The sequence below is a fragment of the Stegostoma tigrinum genome, chromosome 1 (genome assembly GCF_030684315.1).
Source record: "Stegostoma tigrinum isolate sSteTig4 chromosome 1, sSteTig4.hap1, whole genome shotgun sequence".
NCBI classification, from domain to species: domain Eukaryota; kingdom Metazoa; phylum Chordata; class Chondrichthyes; order Orectolobiformes; family Stegostomatidae; genus Stegostoma; species Stegostoma tigrinum.
In genome coordinates, this window is record NC_081354.1 from 36361860 (window position 1) to 36378561 (window position 16702).

General features: G+C 40.0%; 1 protein-coding gene across 4 annotated transcripts in view; it reads right to left on the reverse strand.

Moving 5' to 3' along the window:
• The window catches only part of kiaa1109 (KIAA1109 ortholog), a 438508-nt gene that overhangs the window by 398383 nt on the left and 23423 nt on the right, over positions 1-16702 (reverse strand). For all 4 annotated transcript variants that reach the window (XM_048546322.2, XM_048546500.2, XM_048546414.2 and 1 more), the window contains exon 3: positions 837-957. In XM_048546322.2, the coding sequence (XP_048402279.2) occupies positions 837-939 (103 nt within the window). In that variant the 5' untranslated portion in view covers positions 940-957. The remainder of the gene's footprint in view (positions 1-836; positions 958-16702) is intronic.

The following is a 16702-nucleotide window of genomic DNA, read 5'->3' on the forward strand; positions in this document are numbered from 1 at the left end:
CCATATCCACACACTCTGTCTCTCTGTCTCCCCACAACTGTCTACTTTTCTTTACTCAGCCCTTCACCCTCTCCCAGAGAACCAGCCCTCTCACCATCTCCTTTTCACCAACCCAAATTTTGTCAAACTTAAGTTGCCTCAGACACTGAAGGTGAATCTTACAAAAGCCCAAAGTTTAAAAGCCTCTTTCCACAGCTGAGCAATCACATGCCTCACTATGGCAACACTAACAGCACAACACAGCCATATACCCCTATGGAGGAAAAATGGTGATTCCAAATGACACCAAGCAAGCAGAAATTTTATCATTGTAGACTGATTGGACAGACTCCTAAATGTGGCAACGTATTTTGTCACAAATTGGTTGACTGCAAACATTCACTTATAATACCACTCATTACAGAAGAGACGACTGGTGGCGTTTTAATCAGAGGGTCACCACACCTCAGGCATGGGGAAGAAGTTGAGAAGAGAAACAGCCATTCATGTTAATCTTAACTGATGTGGTAATTAAACCCACCACTGTTACTGCTGTCATCACACTGCACCACAAATCAGCCAAGAGAACTACCCAACCACCTGTAAATAAACTCCTATTGAGGGTAACAATGAGACAAATATCATTCTCCCCTCCCACTACCGAAATAAACACACAAAGGGAAAATTCAGAAAAGAAATCCATCAAATTACTGTAACAGCAGACAGCCTCATAACAACTGCAAATATTTCACTAGTGGTAGAAACAATAAATTAACTTGTGAACTATTGCATTTAAACAGATGAAATATCCCTGAAAAGAAAAATGAAAAACACTGTCAATAAATATAAGTACTCACCAACAAACAGCCAAACAACATTAGAATTGTGCTCTGTAAGAAAACCTTCCAAATCAGTAAGGGATGGGACAATGCTCTCATTTTCTCTTGAATGGTGATCCATTTTCACTTTAAATTGGAGCTGTGGGTGAGAAAAAGAATACATTAAAAATTACATACCAGTTTTGTTGAGTTGAATTAAATAAAACTGAACTGTTCTACAACTGAGCACTTGCTTTATGTATCTATGAGATGAGAAAATAAAGTGTTCATTTACGAATACCTGTATACATCATTACAATGCAGAAGTACCTGTAGTTTCAAATATTGTCTAGGAGCTAGAGTTACCGGTAGCCTTACTAAAGATATTTAATTACCAACCGGTAATTACATACAATAAGATCACAATAATGACAACATTGGTAATTATTCAGAACACTACATACACATGGTATGGCTTTTCCCAAACAAAGTCTGCATAGTGCTCAATTAGACTTGGTAGAGGAGAGAGCTTCTGATGGACAGCGAAAGTATAGACTGCATATCTTAATTCCAAAGGGAATGAAAGATGAGAGCTCAAGGGTGATAGAATCGCTACAGAGATCGACCAGTTAAGATATTAAAAATGACCAATGCAGACAATGGCATGGCATGATTTCATATGTGAACACTTTTACCATATCAAACTAAAATCAACACAGACTAAACATTATTTAGTAGACAACTAACATGTTAAACTACATAAAAGATATTACTTAAGAATTTCCAAAGAGAACTGAAAATTCCATGCCACAGTCCTCACAGCATAAATGTACACTTGGTGCTTAAAGTCCCAAGTTCCTCCCAGTTATAACAAGATCTCTTCACCCTCCCCCACCAAAGTGGATCTTTCAGTGTCCTTTTAAACAAAGTGCCCTTCACCCAATCTAATGTGTATTTTTGAAATGTACTTCCTCTGGCAACCCATTGGTCATTATTAGAATTCCACAAGATTCATTTCAGCAAATAACCCTCACCTGCATTCTGGTGACTAAACAAGAACAGTTTTTTCTTCCCCCTGCCTGGCAATAGCAGCGCTGGTTGAGAGTCTTTCCCAAATCTTTGAAAGAGTCTATGAATTTGGGCATAGTAAAGCCAACTGTCTCCTTTGTGTCGAGGTATTAACATTTGGACCTTACTTAAATTTTGAGTTTATATTTCAATACAAGTAGGTCATAGGACCACAAGATATAGGGCTGAATGGCCCAATTCTGCTGCTTTGAATCTGCTCCATCATTCGATCAGAGTCGATATGTTTCTCAACTCCATTCATACATACAGAACAGAAAAGGTCCTTTGGCCTAACGAGTCTGCACCAATATAACCACCACTAAAAGAGCACTAATCCCAATTTCCTGCACATGTCCCATATCCTCAAATCAAGAAAAACAGCTGTTGTCTATTCACCTTATCCATACTACTCACTCACTCACTCAATCTTTTACTCCACAAATATGTCCTCCTCAGTGTTCCCTGCTATGAGGAGCAACAAAATCCATGCCTCTCATTATAGATCAATTTCTCCATCTCAGGCAACATCCTGGTGAACCTGCTCTGTGCCCCCTACCAATCTGGTGGTCATCTGCAAACTTTAACATTTCCCCCACATTTTCAATTATGTACATAACAAGCAATAAGGATCCTAGTGCTGATCCATGTTGTATAGCACTGGACATCAGCTTCCACCAACTCAAATAGCCTTCCAACACTACCTTTTGTGTCCTATTTCTAATCCAGTTTCTGATACATCTCACGATGTTTCCCTCAGTTCCATATGCTTTAACCTTCTCAAATCAGTCTCCACATGGGACCTTGACAAAAGCCTTGCTAACATCCATATAAACTACATCAACTGAACTCCCCTCATCAACACTATCCCATTTTCAAAAAAATTCAACGGGGTACTGAGCTCCTTCTGAATTTTCTCCAATAGTTTCCCTACCACTGATGAGACTCACTGGTCTGTAATTTCCTGGCTCATTTCGGCCCTTCTTAAAAGAAAACATATTTTGCGGTCTTCCAGTCCTGTGGCACTTCTCCCATGGCCAGAGAGGGATTAAAAATTTGTCAGAGCTCCTGCAGTTTTCTGCCTCACCTCCCACAGTAGCCTGGGATGCAATTCATCCAGGCCTGGGGACTTGTCGGACTTTTAAAACTGAGAGCATCCAATACCTCTATTCCATGTCAAACTGTGCAAATTCCTCACAGTCATTCTTCCTAAATTCGATACCTACGTTCTCTTTTTTCAGAAGGAAGACTGGAGAGAAGTATTCATTCAACACCCTTCCAATATTCTGTGGCTTCAACACAGGGTTGCCCCATTAGTCCATAATGGACCCTACTCTTTCCCTGGTTAACCTCTTCCCTTTAACGTATTTATCTATTCATTCTCCTGCTTTCTCCTCCTCACCTTGATCCCCTTACTAATCGAGAACCTCACTCGGAGATAGCAAGAACTACAGATGCTGGAGTCAGAGTCAGAGTCAATACAGCGTGGACCTGGAGTAACACAGGTCAGACAGCATCAGAGGAGCAGGAAAGTCAAGATTTCGGATCAGGACCCTTCATCCAGACTAGTGGAGGGTCCCGAACTGAAGCGTCTATTCTCCCGCTCCTCTGATGCCGCCTGACCTGCTGTGTTTCTCCAGCTCCACATTGTTAGAACCACTCCCTCTCTGTCTTAAGTTTACCCAATGATTTGACTCCACAGCGTTCTAAATCAGAGTTCCACAGATTAACTACCCTCTGGCTGAAAAAATTCCCCTTCTTCGCAGTTCCAAAAGGCCCCCCATTTACTCTGAAGCCTTCCCTTCCCAATCTATTATTAGAAACGTCTTCTCCACATCCACTCCATCCAGGCCTTTCCATATTCTGTAAATTTCAATCAGTTCCCCCCCACACCCCCAAACCTTCTAACCTCCATAGTGTACAGACGCAGAGTCCTCAACCACTCCTCATATGACTAGTTCTTCATCCCCTGGATCATTCTTGTAAATCTCCTCTAGACTCCCAACAAGGCCAGCACATCTTTCCTTCGAAACTGGGCCCAAAACTGTTCACAATATTCCAAGTACAGTCTGACCAAAGCCTCTCACAGCCTCAGCAGTTCATCTCTGCTCTTGTATTCTAGCTCTCTTGAAATTAATGCTAACATTGCATTCGCCACCTGAACCTGTATGTTAACTTGAAGAGAATCCTGAGCTAGGGCACCCTGTCCCTTTGTGCTTCAGATTTCCAAAGACTTTCACCATTTGAAAACAGCCTCTGTTCTTTCTACCAAAGTGCATAACTTCACACTTTCCCATATTGTATTCTATCTGCCACGCGTTTGACCACTCTGAGCCTGTTCAAGTCCTTCTGCAGCCTTCCCATTTACTCAACACTACCTGAACCCCTACCTGGCTTTCGGTCATCTGCAAACAATGCCCTCAGTTTCTTTGTCCAGGTTGTTAACATATAATGTGAATACTTGCAGTCCCAACACTGACCTTTGCAAACTCCACTAGTTACTGGTTGCCATCCTGGAAAACACCCCTTTATCACATGGATTTGCCTCAAGGACAATGACATTTACTATGGATTCTCTACCACAGAAGGCTGTGCAGGTCAAGTCACAGGAGTTTAGGAAAATGAGAGGTGATCTCATTGAAATATAGATGATTCTTAAGAGGCTCAACAGGGTAAATGCTGAGGGGATACTCCCTCTCATGGAAGAGTCTAGGACCTCAGCGCACAGTCTCAGAACAAAGGGGTACCAATTTAACAGATAAAGGTGAAAATGAATTTCTTCTCTCAGACGGTTGAGTGTCTTTGGAACACCTTGCCACAAAGAGCTGTGGAACAGAGCCCTTGTGTATATTTAAGGCTGAGAGAGATTGATTCCTTTTGTTGATCAGAATCTATGTTACTGGGAAATGCAGGAAATTGGATAGCAGGAATGTCAAATCAGCCATGATGCTACTGAATTGGGGGGTAGGATCCAGGGCCTGAAAGGCCTACCCCTGTTCCTATTTATTAAATTTATGGAAATATTGTTGTAAGTTAGTCATGGTCATGAGCTACTTGAGCAAAGCCATAAAAGGTATTCTGAAATGATAAAGGACACAGGAACAAGAGGAGCAGTGCCTTATTGATTCAAGATACAGTCAATACATTAATATGAAAGGTATTAGGTGAGGGAATGCAAATCAGCAAGGAACCGTCTAAGACAAAAGGAATAAGAAAGCAATTTAAACTGTAATAATCCAGAAGCAGAACACATTACTTCAGGCATTAGAGGCTCATAGCAAAAGCAAAAAATGTATTATAATGGAAGGATTTGATTTTCATATAGATGTGAAGAACAGAACTGCTCAGATTAGAAAGTGAGTGAATATTTTGCATTCCAAATAGTTTTCTGGAGAAAAACTAACAGGAGGACAGACCACACGGCAATCAGTAATAACTAATGAGGTGCACATAGTTATTAGTCTATGTGGATGACACCTTTGTCATCACTAAACAAAACTAATTAGAGGAAACCTTCAAGACGATCAATAATACCCTTACTGGCGTAACATTCACAAAAGAGGAGGAAAACAACAACAAACTGCCATTCCTAGATGTCACAGTAGAGCGAACAGCCAATGGGGAACTTCAAACCAGCGTCTACAGGAAAACAACACATACGGACCAAATACTGAACTACAGGAGCAACCATCCCAACACCCACAAACGAAGCTGCATTAGAACATTATTCCAACGAGCCACCACACACTGCAGCACAAAGGAACTACGCAGAGCAGAGGAAAATCACCTATACAGTGTATTCAAAAAGAATGGTTACCCTATGAACACAGTCCGCCGATTTCTCAGCAACAAACCCAAACAAACAAAACGGGCTCAGAAACCATAACCACTCTTCCCTACGTCAAAGACATTTCCGAAATGACTGCCAGACTACTCGGACCTCTTGGCATCAGGGTAGCCCACAAACCCACCAACACACTAAAACAGCAGCTAATGAACTTAAAAGACCCTATACAGACAACAAATAAAACGAACGTCATCTACAAAATACCTTGCAAGAACTGTGACAAACACTACATTGGACAAACAGGCAGAAAGCTAGCCACCAGGATACATGAACATCAACTAGCCACAAAACGACATGACCCACTATCACTCGTATCCTTACATACAGATAAGGAAGGACACCACTTTGATTGGGACAACACATCCATCCTAGGACAAGCCAAACAGAGACACGCACGAGAATTCCTAGAAGCATGGCATTCCAACCGGAACTCCATCAACAAACACATTGGCTCCAAATCAATCTACCATCCCCTGAGAAAAAGAACAGGAAATGACATCACCAACCCAAGGAAACCTAACCAGATAATTAGAAAGCAGGACATAACACCAGCGCTTCGTCGGAGGCTCACTGATGATGTTACCTAGAATGGTGATGAAACATCTGAAAACTAACCTTCCAGCTCAGCGAGCAAACTCGCATCCAGAACCTCAACCTGAGCTACAAATCTTCTCAAAACTCGCTAGTTATTAGTCTGACAAAGATCCTAATAGGGCTGCCTTCAAATGTTAGATATTAAAAGAAAGGGGAAACTTGAGAAAGTTACTCAAGTAACTAAATTTGGTCACACTAAATTTTATGGGATTCGACACAGCAACTTGGTTTTACCTGTTAACGAGTAAAACTACAGTAGACTGGGAGATGGTAAAATAAAAATCTCAGTATCAATGGCAAGTTGTGCGTTAAAAAGGTATACTGTTTATCAAGTAAAACTGCCACAGTTGCAGATGAGAAAACATGAAACTGAAGAAAGTGCGTATACAAATTAAAAAAAAGATTCAAAGGCTGGTGACAGATATAAAGAACAGAAAGGAAGACAATAAAGATGGTCAGAAGGGCAAAGACAGATACTTGCAAAAAGGATAGCAAGATTAGCAAAAGGATGTTATACTTGGAGAAATGGTATGCATAAATAACGTGGGCCTTTTCATAACAAATGCTGAAACTAAGGGTCACTGAAACCAAAACATTAACTGACTTCTCTTCAGATGCTGCCAGACCTGAAACTTTTTCAGCAATTTCTGTTTTTGTTGCTGCAAATTGATGGTCTTGTCGAGTAATTACTTTGTGTCAGTCTTTGTGCTAGAGGAAAAGAACACCTGGAATTTCAGATGAACTAATAAATCAAGAATTGGAACTGACCAATGTCACCATATGTAAGAAAGCATATCTGTTTGAAAGATGAGTTAAGGAATTGAAGACTTTAAGCATACTGCGTGCCAACTCAAAAAATTACAAGAGAGTCCCTCACTGGTTTCTTCTGTGGTTTGAACTATTTTCTAAATTTGTTAATGGCTCACGTAACATAACAGAGAGGCAAACAACAACTTTTCCAAACACAAAGGATAGACACTGTAAATAGTAATATACAGAAGTATAAAATTGTAAAGAGATGTTGATAGATTGTGAGCTGGCAAAACAGCAGATCTTTTTCAAGCAGGTAAAAAGGCAATAAGGCACTTTGAACCAATAAAGAGATAGATCAGAGCACCTTTTCAGAATGGTATGAAGCAGGAATGGAAAAGATCCCCAAATATCTCAGAATGGCAGAACCCCAAAAAGTCAGTTATTTAAAAAATACAAATGGAATTTCAACAGTTGCGTACAAGGATGGGAGTATACACAGGAAGAAGATTTGCCTCATCCAAAGCTGGTCCAAACCTGCAGCACAGCAGTGAACACGCACTTTAGTTCAGGTTTAGCAGTTACCAGGGTTCAAAGAGTTGAATTATAAAAGGGGAGATTACAAAAAAGATGCACACCTTCTATGGAACAACGAATGTTAGGGATCATTTGATTGCTGTGTGTTTTTTTTTAGGTATTTGAGAATAGTTAGGATGGAAAAACTCTTCAGAGCACTTCCACATCTATTATTCAAATATTTTCACTCAAGCTAATAGCAACGTTTAATTAGCATTTTTTCATAACTGTTAAAAATTATTCCATCCCTTTTATTTTACAAATCTTTTGCAGATTATCTATTTAAGGTTAAATAAACTTCATGAAGATGTTTTATTCAATTGGTTGTTTTAACAGTCTGAAGCCTCCATTTTAAAAATCATGATTAATATTTTTCCCCCAGAAGCAATACCATCTTTCTAATAAACTAGACCAGAACTCAGACAAAATGCTTGCAAAGAAACAGGTCATCCACCAAGATTCATTGAATAAACAGGAATGTAAACAGTGTTCTGTTCCACAGCAATAATTGTACTTAAATACTGAAAAAAAAAGTTAAATTGTGAGGCAATTAGATGGTAAGTAAATTTTTCCCAATATATCTTTCCTGTACCAGCAACCCTCAAATCAGATCTCTCCTCTCTTGGGCCAGTCAGGCATTGTCACCGTATTTACAGCATAACTCCATGGGGAAATATTAGAAGGCACTGCTTCATATAAGTTTGACAGCATAACCAAAATCATTTAATCATATGAAACTACACCGTCAGTTGTAAAAAGTGCTGATGCAAAATTTTCAAAAATTGAACAATTCTCTGCTTATGGAACTAAAATAGTAATTGCTGGAAAGGCTCAGTGGGTCTGGTAGCAGCTGTGGAGAGAAATCAGAAAACATTTTGGGTCCAGTGACCCTTCCTCAGAACTCATTTTGAGGAAGGATCAGTCGGGGATTCTGGGGAATCCAGTATGGTGGATGGGAAAGAAATTGTGGCTGCAACAGCTCCTCCTTTTTGGAGGCATTTTCAGTATTGGAGTTAATTACCTTGAATTCTAGGAGTAGTAATTACTGTTTTATAAGCTTCTGCAAGGCTGTAGGACTTCGGGGAAAGAAAGATCAAAAACAACAGCACTTTAAAAAAAGAGGAAGACAAACAAAGGGCAGTGGCAGCGACCACATCAGAAGTGATTCTAATGAAGATACAAACTTACCTCCTCTGTGATCCAGCATTGAATCTGCTCAGCCAGTGCCTCTGCTGTTTTGTTTCAAGTGTCACTGGATGGAGTTCATCTAAGAAAAATTAACTAGTGGCAAAATTCACAGCTGACCATAGAGAAAGTAATGTGGCAGAGTTCACAGCACAGGAGCAGCTAAATGGCTTTTTAAAAGCGTAACCTTACCACTTATTTCGTAACTCTACCACAGTGGGTTCTTCTTTAATTATATGTTGTATTGAGATCGGTCTCTTGGTTAAACTTTGAAAATATAAAACATAGGTACTAAGTCAGCCTGCAGCAGTGTTTTTCAGATGTTGGCACATATATAGAATGAGCTGGCAGAGGAATTACAATTACGATTAGAATATTTAAAAGGCATTGGGTATATGAATACGAAGGGTTTAGAGGGGTATGGGCAAATGGGACTAGATTAATCTAGGATATCTGGCCAGTGAGGATGAGTTGGACTGAAGAGTCTGTTTCCGTGCTTTACGTCTCTCTGACCCACAACATTAACTCTGAATTTTCTCCACAGAAGCTGCCAGACCTGCTGACTTTTTCCAGCAATTTCTGTTTCTGATTTACAGCACCTGCAGTTCTATCAGGACTTTTTCTCTGCTTATGGAGCTGCTCAGAACAGCCAAACAGGCACACACCCCAAACATGAGGATCTCAATACACTTACGTTGTATTGAACATTGGAGAAACAAGATTTAAGTACATTGATTGCTTTAAAATCCAAGTAAGGAAGGAGGAATTGGTTCCTTCTTTTCAACCTCCCCAGTTCAGTGCAAGGACTTATGATATTTTTTAACATGAGGTCACACCTCATGGTTAAAATGTAATTTAAACGTAAAATGTAATTTACTGCAGCAATAAAGACTCAAATAGGGGCGGCAAAGTGGCTCAGTGGTTAGCACTGCTGCCTCACAGTGCCAGGGATCCAGGTTCGATTCCACCGTTGGGCAACTGTCTGTGTGGAGTTTGCACATTCTCCCTGCGTCTGCGTGGGTTTCCTCCAGGTGCTCCGGTTTCCTCCCACAGTCCAAAGATGTGCAGGCTTAGTGAATTGGCCATGCTACATCGCCCGTAATTTTCAGGGATGTGTAGATTAGGTGGGTTATAGTGGGGCAGGTCTGGGTGGGATGCTTTGAGGTTTGGTGTGGACTGGTTGGGCCGAAGGGCCTGTTTCCACACTGTAGGGGTTCTATGATTCTATGAATTCAAGGTTTGCCCGAGTGAAGGAAACATTAATGGTATTACCTACTAACCCTGAGAAAAACAACAGGCACACCTCCTCATTCACATTGCCTCAAGGTGGTCCCGTACATTCAGGCACAAAATGAAAAAAAAGAATCATATTCAGTACAAAAGGAAAATATAAATTTCAAATCCAAAAGTTGTCCACAGGTGCAAAATTTTAGCCTCAGATCACATTTGTTTATTTGGTGTTTTGGACATAGAACACGACAGCGCAGCACAGACCCTTCAGCTCTCGATGTTGCGCCTACCTGTGAAACCAAACTGAAGCCCATCTAACCCACACTATTCCATTAGCATTCATATGCTTATCCAATGACCATTTAAAGTCCGGAAAGTCGGCAAGTCTTCTACTGTTGCAGGCAGGGCATTCAACACACTTTCTACTCTGAGTACAGAGCCTACCTCTGACATCTGTCCTCTGTCTGTCACCCCTCAATTTAAAGCTATGTCCCCTCATGCTAGGTGTCACCATCCGAGGAAAAAGGCTCTCACCGTCCACCCTATCTAATCCTTTGATCATCTTGTATGTCTCTATTAAGTCACTTCTTAACTTTCTCTCTAATAAAAACAGCCTCAAGTCCCTCAGCCTTTCCTCATAAGACCTTCCCTCCATACCAGGGAACATCCTGTTAAGTCTTCTCTGCACCCTTTCCAATGATTCCACATCCTTCCTGTAATGCAGTGACCTGAACTATACGCAATACTCCAAGTGCGACCACACCAGAGTTTTGTACAGCTGCAACATGACCTCATGACTCTGAAACTCAGTCCCTCTACCAATAAAACCTAACACACTGTACACCTTCTTAACAACCCTATCAACCTGGGTGGCAACTTTCAGGGATCTATGCACATGGACATCGAGATCTCTCTGCTCATCCACACTACCAAGAATCTTACCATTAGCCCAGTACTCTGTATTCCTGTTACTCCTTCCAAAGTGAATCACCTCACATTTTTCCACATTAAACTCCATTTGCCATCTCTCAGCCCAGCTGTGCAGCTTATCTACGTCCCTCTCTAACCTGCAACATCCTTCCACACTATCCACAACTCCACCAACTTTAGCGTCATCCGCAAATTTACTAAACCATCCTTCTACACTCTCATCCAGGTCATTTATAAGAATGACCAACAGCAGTGGCCCCAAAACAGATCCTTGTGGCACACCACTAGTAACTGAACTCCAGGATGAACATTTCTCCGTCAACCACCACCCTCCAACTTCCTACAGCTAGCCAAATTTCTGATCCAAACCGCTAAATCACCCTCAATCCCATGCCTCCATATTTTCTGCAATGGCCTACTGTGGGGGACCTTATCAAACGCTTTACTGAAATCCACATACACCGCATCAACCGCTTTACCCTCATCCACCTGTTTGGCCACCTTCTTAAAGGACTCAATAAGGTTTGTGAGGCACAACCGACCCTTCACAAAACCGTGTTGACTATCCCTAATCAAATTATTCCTTTCTAGATGATTATAAATCCTATCTCTTATAATCCTTCCCAATACTTTACCCACAACCTAAATAAGGCTCACTGGCCTATAATTAGCAGGGTTGTTGCTACTCTCCTTGAACATGGGGACAACATTTGCCATCCTCCAGTCTTCTGGCAGTATTCCTGTAGATACTGGTGACATGAAGATCAAAGCCAAAGGCTCTGCAATCTCCTCCCTAGCTTCCCAGAGAATCCTAGGATAAATCCCATCTGCCCCAGGGGACTTATCTATTTTCACACTTAACATTATCAACATTAGTGATTACTTCAGTTATGTCCTGGATGTTTTTTTTTCCCCAAATTAATATTGCCACTGGGCATTGTTTTTTCCTTCAAGAGGCAGAGATGGCACTTTCTCCAGCTGGTTCTAGCTCTGCAGTCAAAATCCACCTTCTCTTCTGCCATAAAGGAGCTGCTTGAAATACAACTTTGCTTATGTATTTCCATGTCCGAGTTCATTGTCTCCATGCTTCATAATTGCAGGAGATTTTTTCATCCCCAGCATTCAAGCATTCTCGCAAAGGTATAAACAAAAATATGAGAAGAGGGCCTTTTTGCACCTCAGTTGGGGATAGGGGCAATTTGCCAGGCTGCTTTCATTGCCTATAGACTAACTTCAGTCTGACTTTGTGTTGTCTAACTCATGTTGAAACTTGATCACTTATGGACAGGTAATGCTTTTAACCATTTTAAGTCAGTATTTTTGGTTCATTTTCGAAACCATTTTAGCCAATGCAGTTCCCAGGTGCTAAACCAGATAATGAAGATTTTTTTAAAAATCATGTCGACCATATTTTATATCATGATAGTACATACAGAAGTCTCAACATCACAGAATGACAGAGCTCAACAGTACAAGTTATATGTTTAACCAGCACTGCAGAAATTTTTATACATAGAAGTTTATTTTTGCAGAGAAATCTTCTGTGTGTATCAGGGTTTTTTCTCCCTCTCTCCCTGCCCAGGTTCCAACATTGCTTCACCTCAACAATCTGAACAGAAGAATTCACATGCTATAACAGCGAGTAGTTGCAGTCAAATATTCCCTGCACCTCCAACACGTTAAAAATGTGTTTTGTATAAAATTACTACTTATTATGTCTCAAGTAGAGTTGATGCTGACAAATGCCTGCCCTTAACTTTCCTCACAGACTTAGGTGGGTGGTGAAAGACAGTTGTTAACGATTGCATGATACAAGTGCTAAGAATGAAGAAGATGCACATAAGCAAGCAGTTGAGTAGAAAAGAACTCAATTCACCTACCTGAGAAGCATATACAAAAGTTTTAAATGTGCAAGTCTGCTTTATCCACTGCAGTGTCAGAGGCTAGATTTAGATGCGAGTAAATTAGTCTTTTTCTGTTTCCAATATTATTCACGCATACGGCTCGATTCAATGTTTGAATTTGACCTGACTAATCCTAACTTCAACAATGATGGAGCACATATTTTCATTATTAGGTTTAGAATCATAATTAAATTTTGATGGTAACAGTCAAGAGCAAGTATTTTTACATTTCAATTTGTAATGTTGTTCGATCGCACACATACATCAGAAGCAGATTATGATTAGAGAAAACCTACTGATAGAATACTTATGGTTGCTGTATTGATAAAAGGAGCATTGCATATCGTTTTAAACTAGGAACAGCAATAAAATAGAGTACATGGAGGTTTTACAAGTTAGAGTAATAAAAAGTGAAATAGTGCAAATGCTGTTGGTCTGAAATTAAAACGTAAAATGCTGGAAAATCCCAACAAGTTTACTAACATCTCCGGAGACAGAAAAAAATTAACAGTTTGGGCTGATGATCTGTCATCATAACTTTTTTTTTGGCAACATGGCACAAACAACAACTATAATCACATAGGATGCCAATACTACTCAAAAGCAATAATAAAAGGTTCAGTCCACATTACTACTAATAATAGAATGTCAGCAACATGATTGCTGGGTGAACTAATGCTGTTGAGCACCAACATTCCTTCTAATATCTTTTCATAGTGTTTGACTGATTCAGTTAAGTATGCAGGCCTTTCCGATTGTTCCTGCAGGAATGGTAACTTAAATGGTGTCAATTCAAAACTACACAATAATTTTCAGGTTCCCGCATGACCACCCAACTCAAAGAGAAACTGCTTCAATCTTGATTTCATAGAGTGCATCAACAAGAGAGAAAAACAGAAAATTATAGTTAAATCTCCATTGATCATTGCATATTACGTTGTTTCACTTTAACTTAGCTTCAGGTGATTTAATTAGACCGGCATCCTCGTTTAGCACTGAGTTTAGTGTTAGCATTGTTTCAGGCAGGTCTGAAAAAGGGCTGAGATCCCTAATCAGGAATATTTTGGAGTAGGTTCTCCCATTCTTTAAGCTACCCACTTGCTGTTAGCCCTCTGAGATGTGGTATCCTCAATTCCCAACCGACCGTCTCACTGGCAAATCTCGGCTTCCAGCTTTCCTTTCTCTCTCTTCCACCAATCTTTAATCTCACCACCTCCCCCAGCTCGCGCGCGCGCACGCGCACACACACACACACACGTTAATTCAATCTTGTCAAACCTCATAATTAGCAAGGGTTCAAGAGATGAACACAGAGACATACAAGAGAAGATGAGCCAATTGGAGTCAGGGAGCAGGAGGTTTGGACAGCATAATGGTGGGGAAGAGGATAAATCAGCCAAAAGGCCATAAGTCAGTACCACAAGGAAACGATTTAGGGGGTGAGAGAAGTGGCAAGTCGAAGGGTTGACAGTGAGAAGGTGGGGCAGGGAGCAGGAGAGGCTGCAAATCGAAAGGGTAGCAAGATGAAAGCTCCGCAATAACTGAGTGTCAGAGGGAAGAATGTGTGCCAAGCGAGGGACTGAGGAATCAGGATCAGCAGCGACTGGGATGCTAACAGAAAATTACCACACTGTACTTCTTTTACATTCTTAATCTTATTTTTGTTTTAGAAGGTTATTTCATTTGCCATATACTTAGGTGAAGCATTTCGACCTACACAGAGTATGGTTGTTTTCATATTTATTTATTCCAGAAGACTAAAGCCCTACAGAGCCTAATAGCAGCTTTTACATCGGTTTTAATAGGGAAAACTTTTGTTCTGCTTAAAACCATTCGCTTAAAATTGTATTTTTCAGAAACACAACTACAACTTTAAATAAGGATAATAAAATGTGAGGCTGGATGAACACAGCAGGCCCAGCAGCATCTCAGGAGCACAAAAGCTGACGTTTCGGGCCTAGACCCTTCATCAGAGAGCCCGAAACATCAGCTTTTGTGCTCCTGAGATGCTGCTGGGCCTGCTGTGTTCATCCAGCCTCACATTTTATTATCTTGGATTCTCCAGCATCTGCAGTTCCCATTATCACTGATACAACTTTAAATAAGGGCTTGCTGTATGAGTATTCAATACATTATGCACTGTTTGTATTTAATCTGGTAAAAGTTAAACACAAATAAATGGCCTGAACGTATTCTTCGCATTTAAAAAAATGCTACAGCATTAATAACAATGTCACAAAGAATGAACCAAAGTATCTAAAAATCTGAAGGAACTCAAAAGGTTTACTTGAAAGGAATATTTCAAAATTCCTGTTATAATTAATAATAAGAAATACCCTTAAAAATTTACCAGTCAAATACATCCCCATCCCTGCAAAAATCAATCTCTAATTAAATTTTGATAACAGCGGCAATGCAAGCTAAATGATGCAATTTAAATAAGATGCAGAAGTGAAGATGTGAGCTAACTGTAAACAAACCTTGCGAAGGACCAGCACCTTGTTAAAGACTGGTAAAATGATATACAATCTTTGTCTTTATAAACAGTAGCAGAGAGTATATAAGCAAGGAAGTTACATTAATCCATTTTAAGTTACTGGTGAGCGAGCAATTCTTTAGGAAGGAGATCAACACTTTAAGTGGTGTTCAGCAAACATACTAGCATGACATCAGGAATGCAAGACTTTTTGTACAGAGAAACTAGATAAGTCGGTGATGTTTTTCCTTTAGTAGATCATGTTAGGTAGATTTAATAAAGCTGTTGCATATAAAAATAGATTCTGCTATAGTAACGAAGTTTCCAGTATTTTTTTCAATGACAGTGTAGTCAATAAGCAGAGGATACGAATTTAAAATAACTGTCTAAAAGAACCAGAGATGAGATTAGAGGCTTTTTGTTTAATACAGTAGGCATCCAGTTCTAAAGGAGGATGACAAGACTTGAGACATGAACTTTTTCCTTTCTACAGATGCTGCAAGGCTTGCTAAATTTCTCCAGCAATTTCTGTTTCTACTTGCTGACAGGGTGATAGTACAGGGATAAAATTATTATTTTTTTCAAAAGCTCTTCTCCAAAAAGCAGAGTACAAGAGCTCAGCTATCTCAGAGTTGCAGGTTAGCACAGACTAACCTATGAAGGGGAGCAGCATAGCCACAAAGGAACCTGACAATAAGGATCAGAAGTATAAAATTGATGCATTCTTCAACCAGGAACAAATGTCGGTCGGGGTAATGGATGATGCACTACCAACAGAAGGGCACGTACATCCCAACAAATTCCTACCTACGACACCACAATAATTTATGAGCAGGTTCTTTTCAGCCACGTTTATACCCTCTCTGTGAGCAAAGACTTACCATTTCATGTCGTATGTAAAAGGAAGTTTGCCTCTAGATATTTTGTGTATCCATAAGGAAAAACAAAAACAAAAAAAAAACTTCACTGCATCATTAGTAGTGAGAAATGGCTTCACAGCTTCGAAATTCAATTTCTTATAAAGGCACTTAGGATCAACAAAGGAAGGTTAAGATAGAGAAAATACAGCAAGAAGAATACTTCCAGATATGCCAGTATCATGGGTGAGAGGCAATGTTTGGGCAAAAGTCAGGACTGCATTTTTTTTTAACTCAACAGTTAAAACAAATGAGCACAGTTTAACACAAGGACATATTTAGTACACTGAAATACCAATACAGAAGCAGACTGAAAAAAAACAGAAACAGAAATGAAATTGTCCCTCTGAATCTATCCTGTGACTCCCCTCTGCCTTCAACAGCTGTTTCAAACCAGGAATTTGGAAGAAATCATTCACATTCACAATCTG